The sequence below is a fragment of the Lissotriton vulgaris genome, chromosome 2_1, assembly GCF_964263255.1.
Source record: "Lissotriton vulgaris chromosome 2_1, aLisVul1.2, whole genome shotgun sequence".
NCBI classification, from domain to species: domain Eukaryota; kingdom Metazoa; phylum Chordata; class Amphibia; order Caudata; family Salamandridae; genus Lissotriton; species Lissotriton vulgaris.
In genome coordinates this window covers 437,283,382-437,308,597 of record NC_141687.1, presented here as the reverse complement: position 1 = coordinate 437,308,597, position 25,216 = coordinate 437,283,382, and the positions used below count along the sequence as shown (strand labels likewise).

The window sequence follows — 25,216 nt, the reverse complement described above, 5'->3', positions numbered from 1 at the left end:
CATTTACGTCAGAGACTTACTATTATCGATTAATACAGTTATATGATTAAAATTTAGTTCACCAAAGATGTTGACCAAAGATATCCAGCCGTTGTCTTGAAAGTACAGCCTGTGCGACATACTAGTTTGCAAACCCAAGATGGCGGGAGTACACAGCTGCTAACTATTTCGAAATTAAGACGTGGTACGGCTATGACAGAAGTATAACCGGCAGGAAGGTATGTCTGATACCTGTTCTGTTATTTCATGCACTGAAGGTCATACGTTTTAGGTGTGTCTGGTGTTTATTATGATGCGTTTTACAGTTCTTTAGGCAGAACACAGTCTACAAAAGTAATACAGGTAGGCTTGGGCTTGCGCCCATCCCCCAATCGACAAAGACACGAAGGGAACACACTGTAAAATATTGAATATGTGCACTCCTGTGGACGGTCCCACGCATTAGACACTCCGATACGGTTATGATTAGAATACCACGTCATACAATCTCACATGTCACCATTATACAATACAGCACGATGGATATACTATATTATTTGCGTTCTCTTGTTGTTCTAAACAATATATGTATCACTCATATGAAAAGCAAAACAATAATAATAAATGTATAATGCATTAAGAATCTGCATCACAATCAAGCCCATTTATCGGTGTAAATTGATCACTATTGCTGTGGTTGGGTGCCACTATACAACACCAATTGACAATGTACTGAGCTGACTATGAGATGTGATATCACATCGTTACTTGTATGTGTTTCCAGCCCTGAGGAAGTCGAGGGTCCTTTTCCCATAGCGACGAAACACATGTTGGCTGGAGCAACTGGAATGAACATTACACCAACAACCTCACACTCCTATTGATTGTTTGCTATAATTTGTTTGCACTATTAATGTGTATAAAGAGGCTGTGTATGTGTGCGAGGGCTTGTTAGCATTTTGTCAAGGATCTTTAGGGATCTTTATTCAAGTACTGTCAAACACAGACCGTTACTAGTGAGCACCACTACCACATAGGGCCTAATCATCCCACACAGTATCTTGTCTTATGAATGTTGGCTTGAGCTCAGCTGCTGCCCATGATCCAATCCGGGCCAAGATTGCCAGGGAACGGGTGCTCCTCCCCAACACCCTCAGTTTCAGAACTGTTATTCTCTTCCTGTGCTGTCGGGTACTGCAATAATGACTGGTGGAAATAAGTTGCAACCGTAAACCAACTGTGCATGTGGTAGAGGATCATATTCAAATCTGCGTTCTCTGTTTGGCATGACTGAGCTGGTTGGTGACCCCATACAGTGCACTGCCATCTTCAGCCTGATTAATCTGTATTAGTGAGACTCTTACTTGACACTGTGGAGCGTATGTGATTTTCAGCTGCTGCCCGCTCACAAGCCCAGAACTAATAGACACTTGCACAGATATCCCATTGCCAGGTCCACACACTAATTTACATTGAACAAATGCATTCAGTGTAGAACTCACCAGGTACATGACTGAGGCTACACAGTTGGTTTGGAGAAAATTATGATGCAGCTTTATTTGGTACAGTAATGGGTTAACTTGCGGGCAATTCAAGGGCAGCCAGTGATGATCTGACCTTAGCTGGCTGCTCTCCTGATTAGCCAATGCAGACCAGGAATACACAACATCTGGTCCTGACCCTTTGGAGGTTCACCCCCCATCTGGACCCCATAGTCCAGGGGGAGAACTCACGCCCAGGGATGGAGTGTTACCAGGCAATCCACTAGTTGCTTGGGGTTACAACTGCCCATGTGACTAATGGGGCGTCGTTGCTTTCATCCTTGGGTCCTACTGTAAGGACTCCTGTGGTATTGTCTCAAAAGCCCTTTGGACTCTTTCTTGTGGTTGCTTTTTGCACCAAAGTTCTTTGGATCTCCCTTTAACTCTGCCAAACCTCGGGTGGCAACCATCAGCCCCGAGGCGCCCCACCGTTACCTGTGACCTTATCTGACCTGAATTAATTTCATTCTTGGTGCCAAGCACTGTTACTCCCACCGTGGTTGTAGTCAAATGTTACTGTTGTGTTCAGTGAGCTTAACTCAAGGTGACTTGGTTAACATTATTTCAAGGAGTGGTAGGTAGTATATATCTTTACCTCCAGAATAGATCTGCTATATATAATGCTATCTTTATGAATTCGGAACTGGTCCCTGCAATCACTGTTCGCGGGGGGTTGGGTGGCAGAGGCCCCAAGTCATGCTCACAATGTTGATGCTTCATTAGGTAGTGGCGTGGTGCAGTTCCAGTGCCGGCAGCACAATTCACCCCCACTGGAGCTGGTTTTATTTCTGCAACACAATCAATGCTTTCGCACATAGCTAAAATGTCTGACAAGACCGAGAGGCTAATGGTGTTAAATCATTCTGTTCGCTTAAGGTGCTGCCCCTTTGTGCTCTTAATGGAATTTGGGTTGAAGAGACTACTTGTGTTAGCAAATTACGCTTGTTAAGGTGTTGTCCCTATTTCTCAAATTGCTGGAGAAACCATGACGCACTTAGCATTAACTATTAGCCATTCATTCAACTGTAGATAACTTAGGTGAAGGGAAAAACGAAGCCCTCTTTGAAAAAAGCGTTAACTGCAACCTCAATAACTTCTGAACGTAGAGGACCAATAAACGAAATACTGAAACATTGTACGCCGTTGATCAGGAGCTACTTGTAAATGCTGCAAGTTTCCAAAAGGGTTAGAATTAAACAATTTATTTTAAACAGAAATGGGACAAGAAATAATATATTTCTGAACATCTGAATGTACTGTAGGCCACCAAAAACATCTAATTACAAAATCTAATCTAATGTATTCCTAACTCCTTGATGGCCTGAATAAACTGAATCATGACATATTCACATTACACCTATTTGTAAATCTTTAGTTGGAACCACTTTTGCTCTCAATAGAATCAAATGCCTGGTTTTAGGTGATCATTCAAATAAAGCTTCTGGAGCCCTGTGGAGTCCTCTTTCTTGTGAACCTCCTTACCCATTTCCAAAAAGGACTGAACAAATTTCAATTAACTAATGGTAAAAAAAATTACTTAACAATTTTTAAAATGTAAAAATTAAATGACATAAATTAAAAAATATCCATGGAAAAATTACACAAGTTACAAAAAGACCTGTTACAAAAAATTATAAATTATTAAGGGCCAGATGTAGGTAAATTCAATTTTGCTAGTCTTTAAAAGCGATTTTTACCGAATCGCTATTAAGGTCTTGCAAAATTGAATGTAGGTAGGAATCGGAAAAATATTTGCAATTCTTTAATATTCCTTGATTGCAAATCGCAAATTGAGATTCGCAATCAAGGAATACCATTCCATTAATTGCTACCGACCAAAAGGCCCATAGGAATGAATGGGATTTGTGCCCGCAATTTTCGAGTAATCAAGAGGGACTCGCAAATTCTGGATGCAATTTCAAGGGTGCAAGGGTTCCAAAAGGACACCCTGTTGCACCCATGGAATGTGCATGTGTGCACATGTGGCGCACATACATGCCCTAAGGGCATGAATGTGTGCCACATGGCACTTTTAAAAAAGCAAAAAAGTGCTTTTTTAAAGGAAATCGCTAATTACCATCAACTTCAAGTTGGTGGTAATTAGCGATTCCTTAAGGCTAAAGTGCACTTTCTTTCGTGCTACTTACATTGTATTTAAGGAATCGCAATCACAAATGTGTTGGGATCCACATACGCAACATCAACTGAATTCCTATGGGTTACTAGGTTTCAGAAATGCCCAGGGTTGGTAGAGTTCCTTGGGTGGCAATCATGGAAAGAGAGTAAAGTGGGTGTGTTAAATATATTTTAATGTTTGCAGAGCATTTTGGGTCAGAAAACATGCTGGGATCCACTCAAGCCACACCATCCTGGATTCCTGCTGTCTTTGGGTTTCAGATATGCCGATTGTTGGTAGGCTTTCCTGGGTGCCGGCTGACTTGAGCATCAGATTCTCCGCATTTTGGGCCGGATGTATATAAACTAGGAATAGAGATTTCCAAATAGTGATTCCATCCGAATCACTATTTGAAAATTGGTATTCCTTCTGTAGTGATTAACTGTGACACTCACCACTGTTGTTTTTTGCTTTCTAAAATAAAAATATTTTATAAAAAAAAGAAAATTGGTATTCCTTATGTATGAAACGTTTTGTTTCATATTTGTGATTCTTAGTGGGTATCAAATCAACCTACCTATTGAATATTAATAAGGTAGGTCACAGTTTGCGACCAAATAGGAATCACAGCCATCACAAGGATGGTGGCCTGATGAGGTCAGCAGTACACCATGTCTGTGATTGCTTTTTATGACTTTTTTTGGGGATGGATATCCAACACGTTTTCCTTAAAGGAAAATGGGATGCATTTCTAAAATGAAAAATGAAACACTTTGTTTAATTTTTTGAAGAGCAGGCAGTGGTCCGTGCTATCACTGCCTGCTCGTAAACGTTTTTCCAACATTCACAAAGGGGAAGGAGAACTTTGACTTGACCGTAAAATGTGAATGTTTTGCGACCGCATTTTGGTCACAAAACATTTGTACATGCCAATGCAATTCGGTATTAGGAAGGGACACCTAAACATGCCCCTTTCAAATACCGAATCACAAAACCAGCTTGTGATTTAGTAACAAGTTACCGATTCGCAATTTGGGCTTAGTACATTCCCAAAAGCCTTTTTCTGGACGCAAAAAAGCCGATTCTGTGATTCGTCTTGTTTGCGACCGGAAAAATGCTTCGTACATATGGCTCTAAATGGATTAAATGAACATCACAGGTTTTCAGCATCTTTTTGTATTCGGACAATCAGGCTTATTTTTCCACCCATTTACCTACGATTACGATTATTTTAGGGTTTCTCTGACCACCGATTTGAGAGATGATGCTGCAATACTGGCTTATGTTTTAATGTAAGAACTGATAAATATCCTGCATATGCTATAGAAGCTGATAATACCAAGTCTTACTTACGATAAGTGTACATTCTATAATTTAGAATTGAAGTGTTCCATCACTGCATGTAGGTGGAAATATTCTTTGGTAAAATCCCTATAATGCATGAATATGTTTGCAAGTAAGTAGCATTTCTTTCTGTGAATATTGTGAATATGATAAAAGAGAAGTATGTGTAGCTCTCTTGCATAAAACAGCATTTTGGAAGTGTTCAGCATTGAAGTAATTTCTGAATTTCTCAGTATACACCACACTCAGAAATGTGTTTCATTCGAGTCTCAATTTCTTTTCACTGTAGGGGGTCGATTCAGATTTCGTCCGAAAACCTTCTACCCAACATGGACCAGTCATTTTTTCCGACCGAACCGTACACACGCCTTACAAATAGCTGAGTACGATGCAATACTTGAAATTTACTACCGACCTGGCCGGAAATTATATTATATGTCCGAGTCAGCAGGAAAGGAGCCTGACGCGATAGACTTGTACGCAAATCACTCCATGTAGCCAAGCATCAACACGACACGACCGACTCGGACGTGAACGATGCCACATAGTCCAGCATGAACACAACCCAATAGACACATTTGAGAATGAATCTACACAGCCACACACATACACAACGCGACAGACTCCGTCTTGTCCCTGTTGAACATGTTCTGGTGCGATTCGGACCTAAAATACGCCTCGTCCGAATGCTGTAAGGTGCTGGAAGCGGAGCCCTGTACGACGCATAGAAAATACGCATCGTACTTGCGTTTCTGGAAACTGTTTGTGAAAAGCCTCTGTACGACTCGATCTCAGTGTTTCCTGAGCCTGTTCGCTGCTGACATAGAGCACGAATCGGAGCAGAAGATTTGGTCTTAAATTTGCCTGTAATACGCATCGTACTTAATCGTTTGTAGAAAAAAGCTCCGGATACGAGTCGGTCATAAGGTAAGTCTACGAATAGCATTGGGAAGGCATTTTTAGCGACATCAGAATCGACCCTTAAGTGCTACAGGAATATACTCGAACTGTCATATTTAATCACACACCAAACATTAATGTCATACCAAAGCTGAAAGACATGGCCGCGAATGCATATCGATTTTGCTTACCACCTTATTTCTATACAAAATACTATCAAGATTCAAGGTTATAACTGGTTGGCCTCCCTTTGAACTATAAGTAAGACCATACATGGTCTTTTTGTGTTTTTCAGGCACACTATGACTTGGCTATTGGGGTTGCTTTACTGTGGCTAAATGATTCCGAAAACCAAACGTCTCCAGAAGATGAACAGGGGTGAGTTCAATATATGTACTGAAAGAACGTATGTATTCACAATGATAATTTAAAGAAATTTTCCTGAGCATGGTTAAGTCTGATAAAATTCCTAAACCAGATTTCACATCAATTAAATCTTTAACAAATTTTCATGCAACATAGTAGTCCTTGAATTTTGCGGGCATGCCACGCTTGATGAAACTCTGTGAGATTGGACCCAAACCCTTTGACCCACCTGTGACTCTACGTTAGAAAAGTTGACAGGGTCACAAGTTGTAGAGACAAAGTTAGGATCACAGGGTACAGAGACTATGGTATCAGATCCATTGCCGCAATGCACTTCAGAATTCACCCCCCAAAAAATCATTAAAGGATTCTTCATCAAAAATCCGAACAGATTGGATTTTCCGAGCCTAATTAGATGTAATTTTGACTACATCTCCTTGCTCCACCAACCTTTGTTATGCAACAGAATAGATCTTTTTGAAACTTTCTCTGTTCATACAGATGTTGAAAATATAGATTCACCTTTCTTCACCCTGGTGGGAACGCTGGCAAATCACCAATCACCAATGTTCTACTGTATGTCTTGACATTATGTTTCTTATCAAAATGTTAGTTTGTATGAATTTTACTAGTGTTCATTCTATCAGGCACAGCATTCATAATGACTGCTTTTGTCAAAATGCAAGACAGCTACATGTACCAGAATGCAGGGAACTGGTTGAGGCCACTTGAAAGAACTGAGGTTAGTAAGATGCAAAAAGGAAGTCTCCCCAACCAACGGCACAAACTGCTACATTACAAATGATTGCGCCGTAGTCTTACGGCCCTGATATAGGGTGATCATAACCACCTCTGTAAAATCTGCTGTGATATTAAAATCCCCACAGACTATGAGGGGGCTTGACCAATTCACTAGTTCTAGCTCCAAATTATCAAAGACTTCCGGGTCATCCTGATTGTATCCATATATAGTGCATAGTGTGAAACCCAGCTCCACCAATACCCACCGACCATGTATATCTGCCAAATGACGTCTAACCCCCCCAAACATGATTTAGCCATTATAGCCACTCCTCTGATATTAGATGTTTGTGTGGAGCATGCCAGCAAATCATACCCTCTTATATTAAGCAAATGCTTCTTGGCCCATGGTAGGTGGGTCTCTTGTATACAGACCACGTCAATTTGATTAGATCTAACAAAATGGCCCATCCCAATCGTTCAGGCCCCCAATATTAATAGAGCAGATCTTAAGCTTCCCCATTATATCTTTGACCCTTGACCTGCTCGCAGGTTCAGGTCGCTCCCCACGCCGCATGGCTCCTCCTGTGCGCGCGTGTCTATGGCCCGCTGCTGCCGCTGCCGTGAGTTTGCCTCTGGTGTGCCCCTCTGTGCTGCCTGCCTGCATCGTGGTTTGACTGTTAATTATTCTCTGCTTTGTTTTTAGGTTGCTCTTAGCACTCCTTAGCTCTTTGTTTATTGTTTGTTGCCCTCACGCTCCTTGCCTCGCTTCACCCCTGCCTCCCGCTTCCCGCCGCTGCCCCCCTGCGGTCCGCCCCCTTTTGCCTTTTGTGACCCGTCCTGCCGTTGCCCCCCTGCGGCCCGCCCCCATTGGCCGCCCCGCTCCCGCCTCCCAGCTTCTCCTCCCTCCCACTTGTCTTTTTATGGAGGACGCCGCGCGGCAGTGAGTGTGATCCTTGACCTGCTCGCAGATTCAGGTCGCTCCCCACGCCGCACGGCTCCTCCTGTGCGCGCGTGTCTCTGGCCCCGCTGCCGCCGCTGCCTTAAGTTCGCCTCTGGTGTGGCCCCCTGTGCTGCCTGCCTGCATCGTGGTTTGACTGTTAATTATTCTCTGCTTTGTTTTTAGGTTGCTATTAGCGCTTTGTTTATTGTTTGTTGCCCTCACGCTCCTTGCCTCGCTTCACCCCCTCTCCCGCTTCCCGCCACTGCCCCCCTGCGGCCCGCCCCCTTTGCCTTCTGTGACCCTCCCATTGGCCGCCCCGCTCCCGCCTCCCAGCTGCTCCTCCCTCCCACTTCGCCTTTTATGGAGGACGCCGCGCGGAAGCGCAGAACCCCTGGACCCCGCACACCCCGCAACGCCAGACTTCGTTACGACGCCAGCACCCTCCTCGCTCTCAACACCGGCCAGAACCACCGCTGCTTTCAGGCTTACCCGAAACGCACCCACGGACCCTTCTCCTGCCACATCTGCAGCTTCTCCTGCGACAGAACCACCAAACCTCCAAGGACCGGACCCAACAACCTCCGTTGCATACTCCTCAACACCCGCTCCGCACGCAAACACGCCATCGAGCTGTGGGACCTTCTGGACTCAATGGACGTAGCATTCCTGACCGAGACCTAATGGAACGAGTCCTCGGCACCTGACATCGCCATAGCCATCTGTTAGATTGATGAACCACACATGAAATAGGTGGAAAGTGGATTTAATGTATACAGCAGAGCAGGTACACAGCCAGACAGGTTAGCAGTCAGGAGTAACTGACTACCTTAGAATACAGCACATAGGAACGCTCTGAACAGAATGTAGAATGAACATAGTTAAAGCAACATGACATAATTACACAACATAACACATCCCCCTTTGAACAATAAAGAAAATAAAGTATAACTTGTGCCCAACACCACCCCCCATCAAAACAGAAAGAAAAAAAACATTACAAGGGAAAATTCTCAGAAATGTAATCTGCTAACCACACGGGAGGCTTTTTCTCACGCCTAGGGTTTCTGAAAGCATGAACCTCACCCTCACATGCAGAACTTGAAGAAGTAGAAGCACCCAAATCAGGTGAAACCTGGCCAGAAATGTCTGAGACAGGACAGCTGGAAGTGTTGGACGTCTGGAATGCATTGGAAGCTTTGGGACAAAACAAATCCTCTAGGTCAAACAAATCAGGAGACTCTTGAGAGGAAGCTAGACAAGGAGGGACAACCTGAGGAGGAGGACATTTAGCAATCCTTTTGAGGTTCCAAACACGTCCATCAGAAAGGCGAACAGCATTGTTTAAGACTTCAACAATTTGCAAAGGTTCATAAAAACTACTTTCCTCCTTGGAAGGCTTACCAGGTTTCTTGACCCTTACCCATTGACCAACAACCAAGCTAACATCTTTCACCTTGTGCTTTGAGTCATATAACATTTTGCTTTTAAGATGTGAAGCTTGGCTTCTTTCCTTAACGACATCTTCAGACCAATTGACCATACTGGACTTAAACAACCATCCAGGAGTAAACTTAGTACGCGGATTCCTGCCACGCATAAGTACAAAAGGAGGAAAACCAGTAGCCTCGCAAATAGAGGTTCTGTAGGACCAAACCATTTTTAAAACTTGAGTTTCCCAGTCCTTACTCCTACCAGACATTTGAATAGTACTTTTGATGACGCGGTTAAACCGCTCAACCATGCCATTACTGTTTGGATTATAGAGAGCAGTAGTCTTGTGCTTGATACCAAGTGTATCAAAGTACTCTTTAGCTTTATTAGAGGTAAATTGGACACCATTATCACTGAGTAAAACTGAAGGGATACCCTCCAACGTGAAAGAAGTATCCAAAAACTTTAAGACAGAAGTAGTATCAGCTTTGCTCACAACCTTTACACAAGGCCACCTGGAAAATAAGTCCATCAAGACCAAAATGTATTTTTGCTCACTGCCAACAGGACCCATGATATCAATGGCTAAATGTTCCCAAGGAGAACTAGGTGCAGTCATGTTGCCCATAGGAGGCTTACAGACAACTAGAGATTTGTCAGCAGTTTGACATAACTTACAGTTCCTAACAAATTGATCGATTTCAGCATCCATGCCTGGCCACCAAAAAGAGGCTTTAACTGTGCGTTTGGAACGGACTATGCCAAAATGCCCCTCATGGCATAAAGCCATGATGGAGGGCCGCAAAGTCTTGGGAGGTATGACTCTTTCTCCAAACCAGATGTTGCCATCTTGAACACTTAAATCTAATCTAACATCCCAAAAAGACTTCAAAGGATGCTTACAGTCAACTTTCCTAGGCCAGGACCCAGCTAGATGGGATTTTACTAAAGATAGTTCTTCATCTTTCGCATATTCATCAACCCACCTATGCTTCGAAATGCCTGCACCATCCATGTCTTGTACATAGGCTACCTGAAAGGAGTTCCACAATTCATCCTCACATTCATCTAGTTGCTTAGGCATTCTGGAAAGAAAATCGGCTATACAATTCTCTTTACCAGGTACGAATTCCACATTGTAACAAAAATCTTGCAGTTTAATAGCAAGTCTGGCAACTCTCGCTGAGGTGTTAACAGTACCTTCAGTGGTCAGGACTCTGAGTAGTGGCTTGTGATCACAGCGCAAAGTAAACTTAGTACCCCATACAAAAGCTCTAAAGTGATTAACAGCCCATACACATGCCAAAGTCTCTTTTTCAATGGTTGAGTATTTTTCTTCTGTGGGCGAAAGTGACCTGGAAGCATAAGCAACAATTTGTTCCTTACCACTCACACCAACTTGGGACAAAACGGAACCCAAACCTTTAATGCTGGCATCAGTGGTGATAATAGAATGAGCATCGGGGTTAAAACTCTTTAAGGAAGCAATATTGGCAATGCAGCTTTTGATGTCATCAAAATCTTGTTCACATTCAACTGACCAAGCAAACTTTGTCTTGTTCTTTAACAGCTGTCTTATATTATATGTTCTGGTCGCAAAGTTGGGAATGTATTTCGAACAAAATTCAGCTAAGCCAATAAAGGACCTGACATCATCTTTTCCCTTGGGGGAAGGAGCACACCTGATAGCATCAACTAAATTGGGTTTAGGTTTAATACCATTACAGTCAATGACATGCCCTAAGTAAGTTACATGATCACTGGCAAAGGTGCATTTGGTGTATTCAACAGTTAACCCTTTGTCATTGAGAATGCTCAAAACCTCATTTAAGGTATTGTCATGATCTGCCCTTTCCTTTCCAAAGATGAGGATGTCATCCTGAAAAAACTTTGTGTTTTTAACAGTGGAAAACAACCTGTGCATTAAACGCTGAAAAACAGCTGCGGCCGAAGCCAAACCAAAAGGCATCCTTTTAAACTGGTAACAACCCTGTGGGGTTATGAAAGCAGTGTATTTCCTGCTGTCTCTAAACAAAGGGATCTGATGGTACGCAGACGATAAGTCGACTGTAGTGAACCATTTAGCCCCGTCAAGCAAAGCTAACATTTCATTGATCTTTGGCAGGGGAAATTGGTCTACCACTATATTATCGTTTAAGTGGCGAAGATCCACACATAGTCTTAATTTACCGTTGGATCGTTTCACGACCACCAAAGGGGAAACCCAAGCAGACGCTTCAATCGGTTCAATTATGTTGGATGAAACCAATCTCTCAAGTTCCGTAGCCACGTCTTTTCTTAGAGCAATTGGCACACTTCTAACCTTATGGATCTTAGGTGTGGCAGAGTCCTTCAAAATTATTTTGTGTTCGAAGTCTTTCAACTTGCCAATCGTCTTTGAAAAAACTGCAGGGAATCTTTTTAACAGTTCCTCACCAGTTTTGGTGCCCTCATCCATAACTAAAACTTTTTCTACAGAGTTGGGGTCAAGAATAATGTGTAAATCCCCTTGGTCCTTCCACCCTAAAACAGATGGACCTTTTTTTGATACATATAACTTGCCATAAGATCTACGGTTCTTGAACTCAAATTTCAGCCAACGAAAACCAACTATATCAATCTTGCCACCATCATAACCTTCAGGGTCAATATCCGAAGGAGACAGTTTTGGACCAACTCTGTCAATGAAAGTGTTACGCCATATATCTTCGTTTAAGATTGTATAAGGCGAACCAGAGTCAGCATAGACCTTGATGCGCACACCTCCTATATGTATCCAACACTCAGGTTTGTTATCGACAAGTAAACAACCATCCCTAATGTTGAGGAGTAATTTTTTTTTTAAAACTACAGCGCAGTCAGATGCTTGGTCATCATCACTAGAAGTGTTCTCATCAGAAACTAAGTCTTCTTGAATACATTTGACAGTCTTTGTCTTCCTTCTACATGCTTTGGTGTAGTGACCATACAGTCCACACGCACCGCATTTACTTTTTTTTGCAGGACAAGACTTTGCAAATGCCAAATGTTCAAAACTCCCACACCTATAACATTTGGGAGATTCATTACTGTACTTAGGCTTTGCCCATGTTTCGCTTTTTTGTTTAAAATTGCCGCTTCTTTTTGAACTAGCATCTACTTTAGCCACAACATCTTTGCTGACATTTTCAGATTTTAGAGCACTCGCACATCTACTGGATGACTCAGCTTTACGAACTAAAGCTAGGATATCTTCTAAACAAGCATCCCCATTCATCCAAAGACGTTCCTGAATTGCAGGATTATTAGCGTGCATTACCACCTGGTCACGAATTAAATCTTCAAGTAAACCGCCAAAGGCGCAATCATCACCCATTTTTCTCAACTCACCAACGTAGTCATCCACAGACTCATTTTTAGATTGTTTCCTTTGGTAAAATTTGTAACGCGTAATACCCATACAAACCTTCGGAGAGAAATATTTGTCTAAATTGGATAGAGCCACTGTGAAAACATTACTATCACCTCCCCCTACAATAGGCTTGTTCATTTGGTTATAACATTTAAGACCTTTTGGACCCAAAGAGTGTAAAAGAATACGTTTCTTTTGATCAGCAGACATTTTTCCATCAGAATCCACAGTGTCAATATAATTGAGAAAATAGTCTTTCCACTCTAGCCATTTTAACGTTGGTTCAGAACCTTTACACCAGAATTCCTGAGGATTACTTAGAGAAAATGTTTGTTGACTCATGTTGGTGTGAAGTAAGGCAAAAAAAAAAATGAGTTAAATGATAAGAGAGAAGATTGCAAAGGAAAGTTATCCGTAAGGTGTACAGTTTGGTGGAATTGTTCAGTGAATACAGGATCCTTCTACACACTGTCCAGTCTTCACCACCATAAAGTGAAGAAATTGTAGAAATTCTTGAAAATGTCACAAATTAGGCAAGTGGTTTAGTTCAAGGCGTAAAACAGCGATTACCTGTGACCGCGATGAAAATCCGACTTGTGGGTGTCGAAATAGGTAAATAAACAAAGAAAACGTCTTCCGTTTTTTTTTTTTGTTTGACGAGTAGGCCTGCCCAATCCAAAATGGCCGCCACGCACCGTGTGATGCGTCACGTTCTCAGCGAACGTATGACGTTACAGAGATGCAACGCGAGTCGGAGAGAGAACCTCCAAGCTTGAGGACACGCGCGTTAGAAGCGCGTAATGAAGAACAACGGTAAGCGCTCGAGCGCGGTGTAGCAGCGCATCCAAAGTATCCAAAATGAGGATAGAAATTGCTGTTTTAGTAAAAAAATAAGGCGTCGCTCACCAGGCTTTGTTGTGCGCGAAATCAATTATTGTCCTCCATGCGTTGTTGAGATATGATAACGTCGTCTCTGCTCCACTTGTCGTCTCGACCATAAGGGAGGTCGGAATTACCTTGAGAGCGGTTCACAGGCTTAGAAAATCATCCCGATCGTCGCCAATTGTTAGATTGATGAACCACACATGAAATAGGTGGAAAGTGGATTTAATGTATACAGCAGAGCAGGTACACAGCCAGACAGGTTAGCAGTCAGGAGTAACTGACTACCTTAGAATACAGCACATAGGAACGCTCTGAACAGAATGTAGAATGAACATAGTTAAAGCAACATGACATAATTACACAACATAACACCATCCCAGACGGATACAAGATCACCCGCAGGGATCGCCCTAACGGATTCGGAGGAGGAATAGCCCTCGTACACAGGTTCACACTCCAGGTCCACACACTCGCAGACGACTCTCTCAACTCCGCCGAACACCTCCACTTCTGGATCCACACCGACCCCAACACCACTCTCAGAGGAACACTCATCTACAGACCTCCTAGACCCCGGGCCCTGTTCAGCGACTCCATCGCCGACCTCGACAGCACCGATGCACTCTCCTCCACAGACTACATCCTCCTCGGGGACCTGAACTAACGCCTCAAGAACAACAACTACACCAACTCCGCCACCCTGATCGACAACCTCGCCAACCTCGGATTCCGACAACTTGTCACCGATCCCATCCACGTAGCCGGCCACACGCTCGACCCCATCTTCTCCACAAGCACCCACGTCACTTTCAACAACACCACCGAACTCCACTGGACCGACCACTGTTGCATCCACTTCACTTTCGAGAAGGCAACCACGCCCCACCGCACCACCATACCCAGCAGTTGCCACGTTGCTGCTGGGGCAGAGCCACCGAGGACCAGCTGACCTCCGCCCTTGCCCTGAACCCACCTAGCGACCCCACCGATCAAGACACCGCCGCCCAGAACCTCAGATAGTGGATCGAAGACTGTGCCAACACTCTCGTCCCGCTAAAGAAACCCTCCATCACCCACCACAGCAAGAAGGCTGCCTGGTTCACCGTAGAAATCCAGACCTCCAAGCACACATGTCGGAAGCTAGAGAAGAAATGGCTCCAGGACCGCACGTCAGACAACCACGCTCCCCTCAAGGACGCCACGTGCAGACATCACCAACTCATCAGAACGACCACGAGAGTCTCCTTCGAAACCCGCCTTGACAACAACGCATGCGACTGCAAAGAACTATTCAGCATCGTGAAGGAACTCTCCAACCCCAGCGCCAGCACCAACAACATCCCACCCTCGCAAGAAATGAGCAACTCACTGGCCACCTTCTTCCACCGCAAGATCGTTGACATCCATGACAGCTTCAACGTCCCGCCAGCCCCGACCACGACAGACACCATCCCGAACGACACCAACCTACTGACCTCCTGAGCCAACGTGAACGACGAGGAAACATGCAAGATCATGAACTCCATGCACTCAGGATCACCAGCAGACCCCTGCCCACACCACGTGTTCAACAAAGCAGACGCTACCATCGCACACCAACTGCGAAAGGTCATCAACATCTCCTTCGACTCAGCGACGTTCTCGGTAAGCTGGAAGCATGCCGAAATCAACGCCCTCCTCAAAAAGCCCAAGGCGGACCCCAAGGACCTCAAAAACTTCAGGCCCATCTCCCTGCTCCCTTTTCCGGCGAAGGTCATCGAGAAAATCACCAACGTACAACTGACCTGTCACCTCGAGGAAAGCAACATCCTAGACCCGTCACAATCCAGATTCAGACGGAACCACAGCACCGAGACAGCCCTCATCGCCGCCACAGACGACATCTGGCGCCAACTAGACAACGGGGAAACCTCAGCCCTCATCCTCCTGGACCTGTTGGCCGCCTTCGACACGGTCTGCCACCGCACACTAAGAACGGGCCTCCAAGAAGCCGGAATTCGGGACAAAGCCCTGGACTGGATCACCTCCTTCTTCTCTTGCAGAACTCAGAGAGTCCGCCTCCCACCCTACCAATCCAAAGCAACCGACCTCATCTGCGGCGTACCCCAGGTCTCATCCCTCAGCCCGACGCTGTTCAACATCTACATGGCCCCCCTCGCACAAGTGGGCCGCCGACACGACCTGAACATCATCTCCTACGCCGACGACACCCAGCTCACCCTTTCCCGTACCAAGGACCCACACACCGCCAAAACCAATCTCCACGAGGGTATGAAGGCCGTCGCCGAGTGGATGAGGAACAGCCGCCTGAAGCTGAATTCGGACAAGATGGAAGGCCTCATCCTCGGCCCTACCCGTCTGCCTGGGATGACTCCTGGTGGCCGAAATCGCAGGGAACAGCATCAACACCCACAGACCACGCACGCAACTTGGGATTCATCCTCAACTCTTCCCTCTCCATGTCCAAGCAGGTCAACGCCGTCTCCTCCTTCAACACCCTCCGCATGCTTCGCAGGATCTACAAGTGGATACTGGTCGAAACCAGGAGAACGGTGACCCAAGCCCTCGTCAGCAGCCGGCTGGACTACAGCAACGCACTCTACGCTGCAATTCCAACCAAACACCTACAGCGACTACAGCGCATCCAGAACGCTTCGGCCCGACTGATCCTCAACCTCCCACATCGCAGCCACATCACCACCCACCTAAGAGACCTGCACTGGCTCCCCGTCAACAAGAGGATCACCTTCATGCTCTTCACCCACGCACACAAAGCACCTCACAATTTCCGGACCAGCCTACCTGAAGAGCAGACTCAACTTCTACACCCCTGCCCGCCAGCTCCGCTCTGCCAATCTCGCCCTCGCCGCCATCCCTAGAATCCAACGGACCACTTCCGGAGGCATATCCTTCTCCTTCCTCGCTGCCAAGACCTGGAACACCCTCCCAACCCGACTACTGCAGACCCAGGACCTGCTCATCTTCAGGAGGCTCCTCAAGTCCTGGCTCTTCGAGCAATAGCAGCAGCACCCCCCACCCCCCTCAGCACCTTGAGACCCTCACGGGTGAGTAGTGCGCTTTATAAATACTGCGATTGATTGATTGATCTTTGTAATTTATCCTCTGTCATTATTTTCCGCCAATTCAAATGTCTCCCTAGCCTTTCTTGAATCCAACTGCACAAAGTATCATACCAGGTACTTTAATTTTTTTCCCCTTTTCTCCACTTTCCAAGTGAAAAGCCCACCATCCCACCTTTACTGCCCCACCCTCCACCCTCCAACCATCCCATCAGAGGGGTTTTGGCCCCAAGATAATGAAAGCCGTTAAAGCTATGTATGCCAAACCTAGGGCTAGGTTTCAGCTGATGAGGGGTGGGGTAGCTCGGATGAAATTTTAATTTCTCGCGGGACTCGGCAGTGTTACCCCTGTTCCCCAATTCTTTTTGCCCTCTACATCGATCCGCTGATTCGTAGGATATAAGGCTGCGAGGCTATCAGACCAGTATTGTGTAAGGGCCATGAGACTAGACGTTTGGCCTATGTCAATGATCTGGCTATAATTACCACAGATCCAGCTGCGGCAATGATAGCTCTCACACGTATGGCTAGGGATTATGGTAGATATTCGGGTTATCGCTTGAATGAAAATAAAACCCAAATAGTTTGCACCAATAATGTGGAAAGACAGGATGGGAGTTATGTTGGCTCTGCAATCTGTCTAGGGGAGGCTGTCCCTGGTCTGCGCGAGCTCTCACTCCCAGCAAAGCACGGAGGCACCAGCAGGCCGAGCTAGGAACTTCATGCACGGCCGGGAAGGGGACAGGCAGCAGTCCCCAGGGACGGGCTCGCGGCCGGGACTGTGCGCCGTCTTTCCACACGGATGCTGCTGGACTCCGAGCTGAGGCGCTAGGCTCGCACACCCGGATTTGCACTTTGGAATTATGCTGGGCTCTCTGGGTTCGTTGGTGCGGCGCTTCGAGGAGGTAATTGTCTGTTTTGAAGTATGGAGGGAGGCGAAGCGCTGTTTACGTCCAGCCAGGCGCCCCAACCTGAAGCCTCTGCAAATGAAAAGTTTTGGGAAGAAAAAAAAATGTGTGTGTGCCACCACAGTGGAGTCCCTAATGTGGAGTGGTAAGTGGGGCCTACCACGTGCTTATACACCACAGCAAATAAGGACACACATACACTATATAGCAGTTGGCTGGAAAGACCACGAGCGGACTTCCGCCCGTTTATTTATACCCCGGCGCGAGCCCGCCCCGGGGTTGTGCGTGCGTGCGTGGGGGAAAGTGAAACATTGTAGTGGAGAGCCCGAGTGGCTCTCTACATCCCTCCTTTATTTTAGTCCTTTTCGCCCCCCGAACATTCAAATAGCAATTCACGGAGATGTCCATGCAAAGTCCCTCAGCCGTTGGCTCGGCACCGGATTGGGCCTCAGACCGTAGCGACGACTCCGGATCCCTGATGGTTCGGCAGCCCCAGCCGGGGTTGCTCTAGGATCTTCACTCACGTCCGAGGCCCTTGGCTGACTTTGCTCGGCGCCGAGGCTGGGTGGCATTGGCCTCGGTTGACTCTCTCCGCGTGTCGGTCCTAGCAGAGGACTAGGGGACCTGGGGCAGCTTGCATCTTCCAGCACCAGCTCTTCTTCCTCCGCTTGCTGGTGCCCTACAGCTGCTTCGGTTGCCTTCCTGAAACATGATACGTTTCGTGTGACGGTTTGCCCGTCTCTCCTGGCTGTGACCATTGTCCCTTGAACTCTTTCCACTCTCCACACCTCTGGTTCAAACGGTGTTCGAAACTTCCATCCTGGGTAGCGATCCTCGACGACCACTGCATCACCTTCTCGGATTCCCGGCTCCTGGGCGTGGCGATGCAGACTTGCTTTGGCGTTGGTGGCTTGTCTCCTTGCTTGTGTGGCATCTGCATCTCTCTCGGCCGGCATCCAGGCACTCACCGTGGGTATGCCATCTCTGGGGGCCCGTTTGAACAGCACGTGAGCTGGGGCGCACTTTGTCGTCGAGTGCGGCGTTTGCCGGTAGGCTCCTAGAAACAGATCCAGTGCTACCTCCAGATCTTCACCATTGTCCACCGCTATCCGAAGGGCTCGGTTTATTGTCCGCATCAACCTCTCCACTTCTCCGTTGGCTTGAGGCCATAACGGAGTGATCTTCCTGTGAGTGATTCGGAGAGATTCCAGGTATGATTGGAATTCTCGACCCTGGAAGGGAGGTCCATTGTCTGACTTAATTTCCTCGGGGAGTCCCATGGTTGCGAACACTCGGTTTAGCACCTTCCTGACGTGTGGGAAAGCGGTGGATGCTATGACCTCTACGACGGGGAACTTCGAGAAGGAATCTACCAGCACCAACATCTGCCTCCCGTCCGGGAAGCTGCCAAAGTCAATGCTTAGTTGGGTCCATGGAGCCCGGGGCGCGTCTTCCGTGATTACAGGGGCTGGAACGGGTTCGCCCCCAGTGATCGTGCAGGCATGGCAGGACCTTATCATTGCTTCTACTTGGGTGTCCATCGCGGGGAACCACACCTTGCTTCGTAGGCGCGCTTTCGTCTTCGCCATGCCTTGGTGTCCCACGTGTGCTAGACTCAACGCGCGCTGTTGGAGGCTTTCCGGCATGACGAGGAGGTGTCCTCGCAGGATCACTCCTTCTTCTCCCATACTGAGCTCACTGCGAATGTGCCATAGCTGCTGTCTTGCATGGCTGACCTCTGGACGGAGGCTTGCGGCGCCATCAAGGAAGCGGGCCCATTGGCTCTCTTCCAAGGCTCGGTGGACTTTCGTGAGGGTTTCATCTCCCGCAGTGGCTTCTCCGATCTCCTTGAGGGTCATGTTGTCGGGACACGCCGCCTGCGTGATCATGTGCACGATCTCTTCTACTTCCTCTCCGTCCTCGGTGGGTGGCAGTTGCGAGGCGACGTCCGGGTGTCTTGACAAGTAGTCGGCGGGATTGTGAGCCCCAGGCCGGAATACCACTTTGAAGCGATAGCCCTGTAGCTGGACGGCCCAACGCTCGATCCGTGGAGGAGCTAGTCTTGAGGTTCCTGCAAAAAGGGGTAGGAGAGGCTTGTGGTCTGTGACCACGGTGAATTCCTGTCCGCAGAGGTAGAGATGAAAGTGTTGGCAGGCCCATTTGATTGCCAGGGCCTCCCTTTCTATCTGTGCGTATCTGGTTTCTGTGTCGGTTAGCGCCTTGCTGGCATAGGCGACGGGTCTCCATTCTTCCGGACCGTACTCTTGCAAGAGGACGGCTCCTAGTCCCACGGGACTGGCGTCCACAATCAGTTCGGTTTTCCGCCTTGGTTGAAAATAGGCCATGGTGGTATTATCTAGGAGACCAGCTTTGACGTTGTGGAACGCTTTGTTTGCGGCAGAGGTCCAGTCCCACTTCTGATCGGTGCGGGTGAGAGCCCGGAGGGGTTCCGCGATGGCAGCCAGGTTCGGGATGAACCGACCGCAGTACGTGGCCATGCCCAAGAAGCTGCGCACTTCCGTTGGGTTTCGAGGTGTGCTGGCCGCTTTGATCGCCTCCGCTTTCTTTGGGTCTACTTTGAGGCCTTCCCTGGTAAATGTGTAACCGAAGAAGTCCACTGCTTCCTGGTAGAAGGCACATTTGGCTCGATGCAAGGTCAACCCGCTGTCGGCAAGCCTCTGCAGGGTCGCCCTCAGGTTGGTGTGATGCTCTTCTAGGGTGGAAGAATAGACAAGGATGTCATCGCTCAGGTTGATGACGCCCGTCAGTCCTGACAGCACCTCGTGGATAGCGTTTTGAAAAACCTCGGCTGCCGAGGATACGCTGAAGCTGAGTCTTGTGTAGCGACGCAGCCCCACGTGCCTCAAAAAGGTGGTAATGTATCGACTGGCTGGCTCCAACTCTAGCTGGTGATATCCGGAATTAAGGTCCAGCTTCGAAAACAACTTTGCCCCGTTGAGGTCTGCTATGATGTCCTCCATGGTGGGGGTGATGTGCCTCTCACGCTTCACAGCCGTGTTCGGGAGTCTCATATCCACACACAGGCGAATGGCTCCCGGTTGCTTTGGTTTGGGGGCGACGACCAACGGGGAGACCCAGGGTGTTGGTCCCAACACTTTCTCAATCACCCCCAGTTCTTCAAGCTTCCGCAGCTCCTCCTCTACTTGCGGCCGGAGGTTGAAGGGTACCCGCCTATGCCTGAGTGCGACGGGCCTCACAGTGGGGTCTATGTGAAGTTTGAACTTTCGCCCTTTGTGCTTGCCGAGTCCCTTAAAGAGTTCTGGGAAGTCTTTGAGCATGAAGTCCGCGTGTGCTTGATGCACCTGGTTGGCGAAGAATACCAGGCCGAGATCTTCCGCGGTGTGACAACTCAGGAGGGTGCCTTTCTTGCCTTCGGTGATATGGAACTTGGTCTCGGTGGAGTACTCCCCATTGACAACTGTGGTTTGTATTACCCCTCGGAGAGGGAGCGGTTCCGTGCTTCCATAAGTGTATATTCTTGCCGTGGATGGTGCCAGCGTCGGCTTCGGGGACATGCTGTCGTATTGCTCTGAGTCCATGACGTTGACAGACGCTCCGGTATCAATCAACGCGTTGACGTCCGTCCCGTCCACGGTGATGGAGCACATGGGCGGCGGCCTTCGCTTTGTAGACGCCCGGCTGACGTAGGAGACGATGTATACCTCGTCATCTTCATCGTCCTCGTACCTGGGCCGACGGTCTTGTGCTTCGGTGTCCGGCGGGGGTCGCTCCGGGTCGAGCGATAGCTGATGGATCCGCTGCGTCACCGCACGAGCACGTGGTCCTGCTGATTTGAATTTTCCCCCTCGGCAGACGGCGGCAAAATGGTTGAGGCGCCCACACTTGAGGCACGTCTTGCCTCTTGCGCTACACGTGGCGGTGGTCGGGTGATCCTCTCCGCAATACCCACAGCGGTTGGTTCGTGGAGGGCCTTGTCGCTGCCTTGCCGGCGGGAACCGCCTGTGAATGGCGTCCACGCGCTCTTCCTTGATGGTCGGGGTCCGCGCCACCGTGGGAGCAATGACTGGGGTGCGCAACGCCACCTCCATCTCTTCGGCCCTCGCATCCGATAGTTCATGCGATCTGGCCAGGACGAGGATCTCGTCGAGTGAAATCCCTGGTTGCCTGAGGATCAATTTTCTTAGCAACTTCGACTTGCATCCGACAATTATTTGATCCCTTATTTCTTCCCTGGGGTCAGTGAACGGGCACGTGCTTGCAAGTCGACGGAGCCGCGCATAATACATGTCGACGGACTCAGATTCAGTCTGCCATGCGCGCTTAAACTTGAACTTCTCGAAGTCGTTGTTTAGCTGTGGGTCAAAGTGGGCGTTTAGGGCCGCGACCGCAGCGTCGTAGTCGTCCTCAGCACCGGTGTTCGGGAGTGACTCGAATAGGTCGTAGATTTCCTGTCCCCCATAGAGGATGAGTAGGGACCTTTTCACCGTTCCATCAGTTTCTCTAGTTCCCTTGAAGTACAGATTGAGGCGCCCGACCCACGCTCGCCATCGGAGGGCGGCAGTGGCCGGATCTGACGTTTCGCTGAACGGCGGGATGGGCGCTGCACCGGCGTGCAGGTGGGCAGGCTGCGCAGGAGTAGTAGGCCCAGCAGGGGCTTGGTTCCCCGCCTGGGCGTTTGCCTGTGGGGGAATCACCGGTGGCGGTGGCTGGGCAACGCCATCTTGTACTGCGCCGGCGTCCTGACTCATGGTGACGCTGTTGGTGAGGGTGTATGGTGCTTTCCGGGGTATTGGTGGTGTGCAAAGTAGGGTGCCCGGGATCTGATGCTTGCAGGTACCCCAAGGTGCAGTGACAGTCTTTAATGTCCTCCCCTCACTCCGTTAGGTGTCCTCCCCACAGGGCAGTAGGCCTCACAAACGTTCCTCTTCAGAGGCAGGAGCGGGCTGAAATGAATTGGCCAATGCTTGATGTCCTGTTGAGATGCCAGTGCCCCAGGCAGAGGTAGGCCAGAATTGTAGCAGCCAAGGCTTGATTCTTTGGACGGGGCCGGAGCGTGACAAGGGCGAGGGAGAGCAGCGCGGGGCCTGGCGCGCACACGCAGCGGAGGCGTCTCCCAGGAGTCTCCTGACGAGAAGAGGAGGCGGGCCCGCTCCGGGCCTTGAACACGTGGTGCAGCCGGTGACGCTTTTCTTCTCGCCGGCCGGCGAGATGCGGGGGCGCGGTGAACGCGCAGGCGGGGCAGAAGAGTCACTCACCCGCAGGAAGCGAAGGCAGCGCCCTGGCACCACGAGTCCCGCCGGCTGAAGGCGCACCCTCACGGGTGACGCGTGGGCGGGTCTCGACCACAGGGCGCCGCGTGCAGGAGCGGCTGGGCACCACGGCCGGAGCACACACAGCAGGACGTGCAGGAGGCGGTGGGCACGCGCGGCATACGACCGCCTCGTCGCCAATGTGGAGTGGTAAGTGGGGCCTACCACGTGCTTATACACCACAGCAAATAAGGACACACATACACTATATAGCAGTTGGCTGGAAAGACCACGAGCGGACTTCCGCCCGTTTATTTATACCCCGGCGCGAGCCCGCCCCGGGGTTGTGCGTGCGTGCGTGGGGGAAAGTGAAACATTGTAGTGGAGAGCCCGAGTGGCTCTCTACACCTAAGTAACTGCTTGCAAGTTTTAGGATTTGCCGATTGTAAAAGAACAAAATCATGTTTTTTACTTTTTTTCCCTTGGATATATACATCACTTCTGCTTCGGAATATACTGTAATCCCACCAATTCGAACAGTTGTTGGTGTTGTTTGTTTACTTCGAACGATCCGGCTTTGGAAAATTATGTTTTGTGTTGTATTTTATATTAGCAGTATGGCTTATATGTTGCTAGTGACAGAAATATGTCAAATGTATCCAGTTTCCCTATAGTGTGTGCGTGTTAAGGTAATGAGATGTTGCCTAAACCTTAGCTCCCAAAACTTGTGTCAAAATAATGATATTTCGTATGTTCCACGAAAAGCAGTGGGCACGGTTTTACTTGAGGTGGACTGGCCGCGTGGAAATGAATCAGTGCCATTTATGGACTAGTTGTGTGTATGGCTCACAATGGAGGCTCCAGACTTTCCCGCATTGTGCAGAAGTTTGTGCTGATGAGACAATAGCAGACCCTGTAAGCATCCAATATGGAGCAAACTATTATGGCTGCAGGAGGGTTGTTTGATGGGACAAAGCTATTTAACAAGTTATCCGTGCGGTTTGCTCCTCCCGCCCACACCCACACAAAATATCAATCCTATCAACTTGGTGATGATGTGTGCTTCGGGTTGAGGATGAATCCGTGATTTGGTTGAGACACCCCCCTCTGGTTGAATGGATAATCTGAGCAGTTTTGCGCCGTCCTTTGCTTACTACCCTCGGCGCAGGGCTCACCTTCGGTTCCTCCCGTGTGTGTCTTCCATGAAAAGCCCCTCGACCTCTACAGCAGGTGAGACCCTGCATTCGTGGCAAGCACTTTGTCTGGCCGTTGGTCCGAATGCCCCAGTTTGATAAACAGAGGATTTGAAAGTGTAACTTTTTGCTTGGGTGTCTGCATTTTCCTTTCCTCGCCTTCTCGCTATTGCGTGTTTTGTTTCTACATTTACTCCTGTACGTGCAGTCTTGGGGGGCATCTTTCACCGATCCAGGACGGCGTGGCTTATTGCTGGTAGTATAGACCCTGTTCTTTGTGTCAGCCTTTCCTTGCACAATAATGGCAGAGGAGGTCATGTTACAACCATTTAAAGGGGTGCAGCTTGTTTCAATTAAGGGTTTTCAGCCTGTCCGGCAGCTCTACTCTTTTCATGAGTTCTTGTTTTTATGATATGGGACAAATATTTAGAAGACAAAATTGTAATTGGAAAAAGTTTGTATTTTTATTTTTTGCCTAGACAGCGCATGCACTCTCAGCCAGACTTTTGATTGAATACAGTGGACTTAGAGCCCTACCATAGATTTCCATTTGTTTGCTTCAGTGCCTCTCTAATTTGCTTTGTTACCATTTGTCAGGGCATGCAAGCGACATGTCTCTTCATGTGTTTGAGCCTAGCGGGGAGCATGGGCCTAGTTTAGGTTTGGCAATAACAGTTGTGTACTATGACTCCACTGATACCAACATTTGAGAACAAGCATTTACAATGCAACGGTTTCGCCTTTGGAAAAGTTAGAGCTATTGGCAATGTAAATGACAATGCCATTTATTTATCTGTTTTCAAAACCAACACATAAATACAAATTTTGTCATTTACAATGCCAATAGCTCAAACTTTTCCAAAGACGAAACCGTTGCATTGTAAATGCTTGTTTAATTGCTCGTTGGTAGGGAGGCTTGTGGTCTGTTGCTGCGTAGAACAGAGAGATGTTACTACAGTAAAACTCGATATAAGGTATTGGATGGAATGTGGAGAATATGGAAAGCTGCTCAGAAAGTATTGGTAATACCGAAAATTTAATATTATACGCCATTGTTGAATTCTTGTATTTTCCCGCTGTTTAGTAATGATAGGATGGGGAATGTTTGGGAGCAACGAGGAGTTAGGACAGTAGGTGATTTGTTTGATACGGATATGGATAACTTAA

General features: G+C 47.9%; 1 protein-coding gene across 1 annotated transcript in view; it reads left to right on the top strand.

The window, feature by feature from the left end:
• C2_1H2orf80 (chromosome 2_1 C2orf80 homolog) overlaps positions 1-25,216 on the top strand; it is a 299,006-nt gene that overhangs the window by 74,744 nt on the left and 199,046 nt on the right. The window contains exon 4 of the mRNA XM_086955343.1: positions 6,176-6,258. Within this exon, the coding sequence (XP_086811469.1) occupies positions 6,176-6,258 (83 nt within the window). The remainder of the gene's footprint in view (positions 1-6,175; positions 6,259-25,216) is intronic.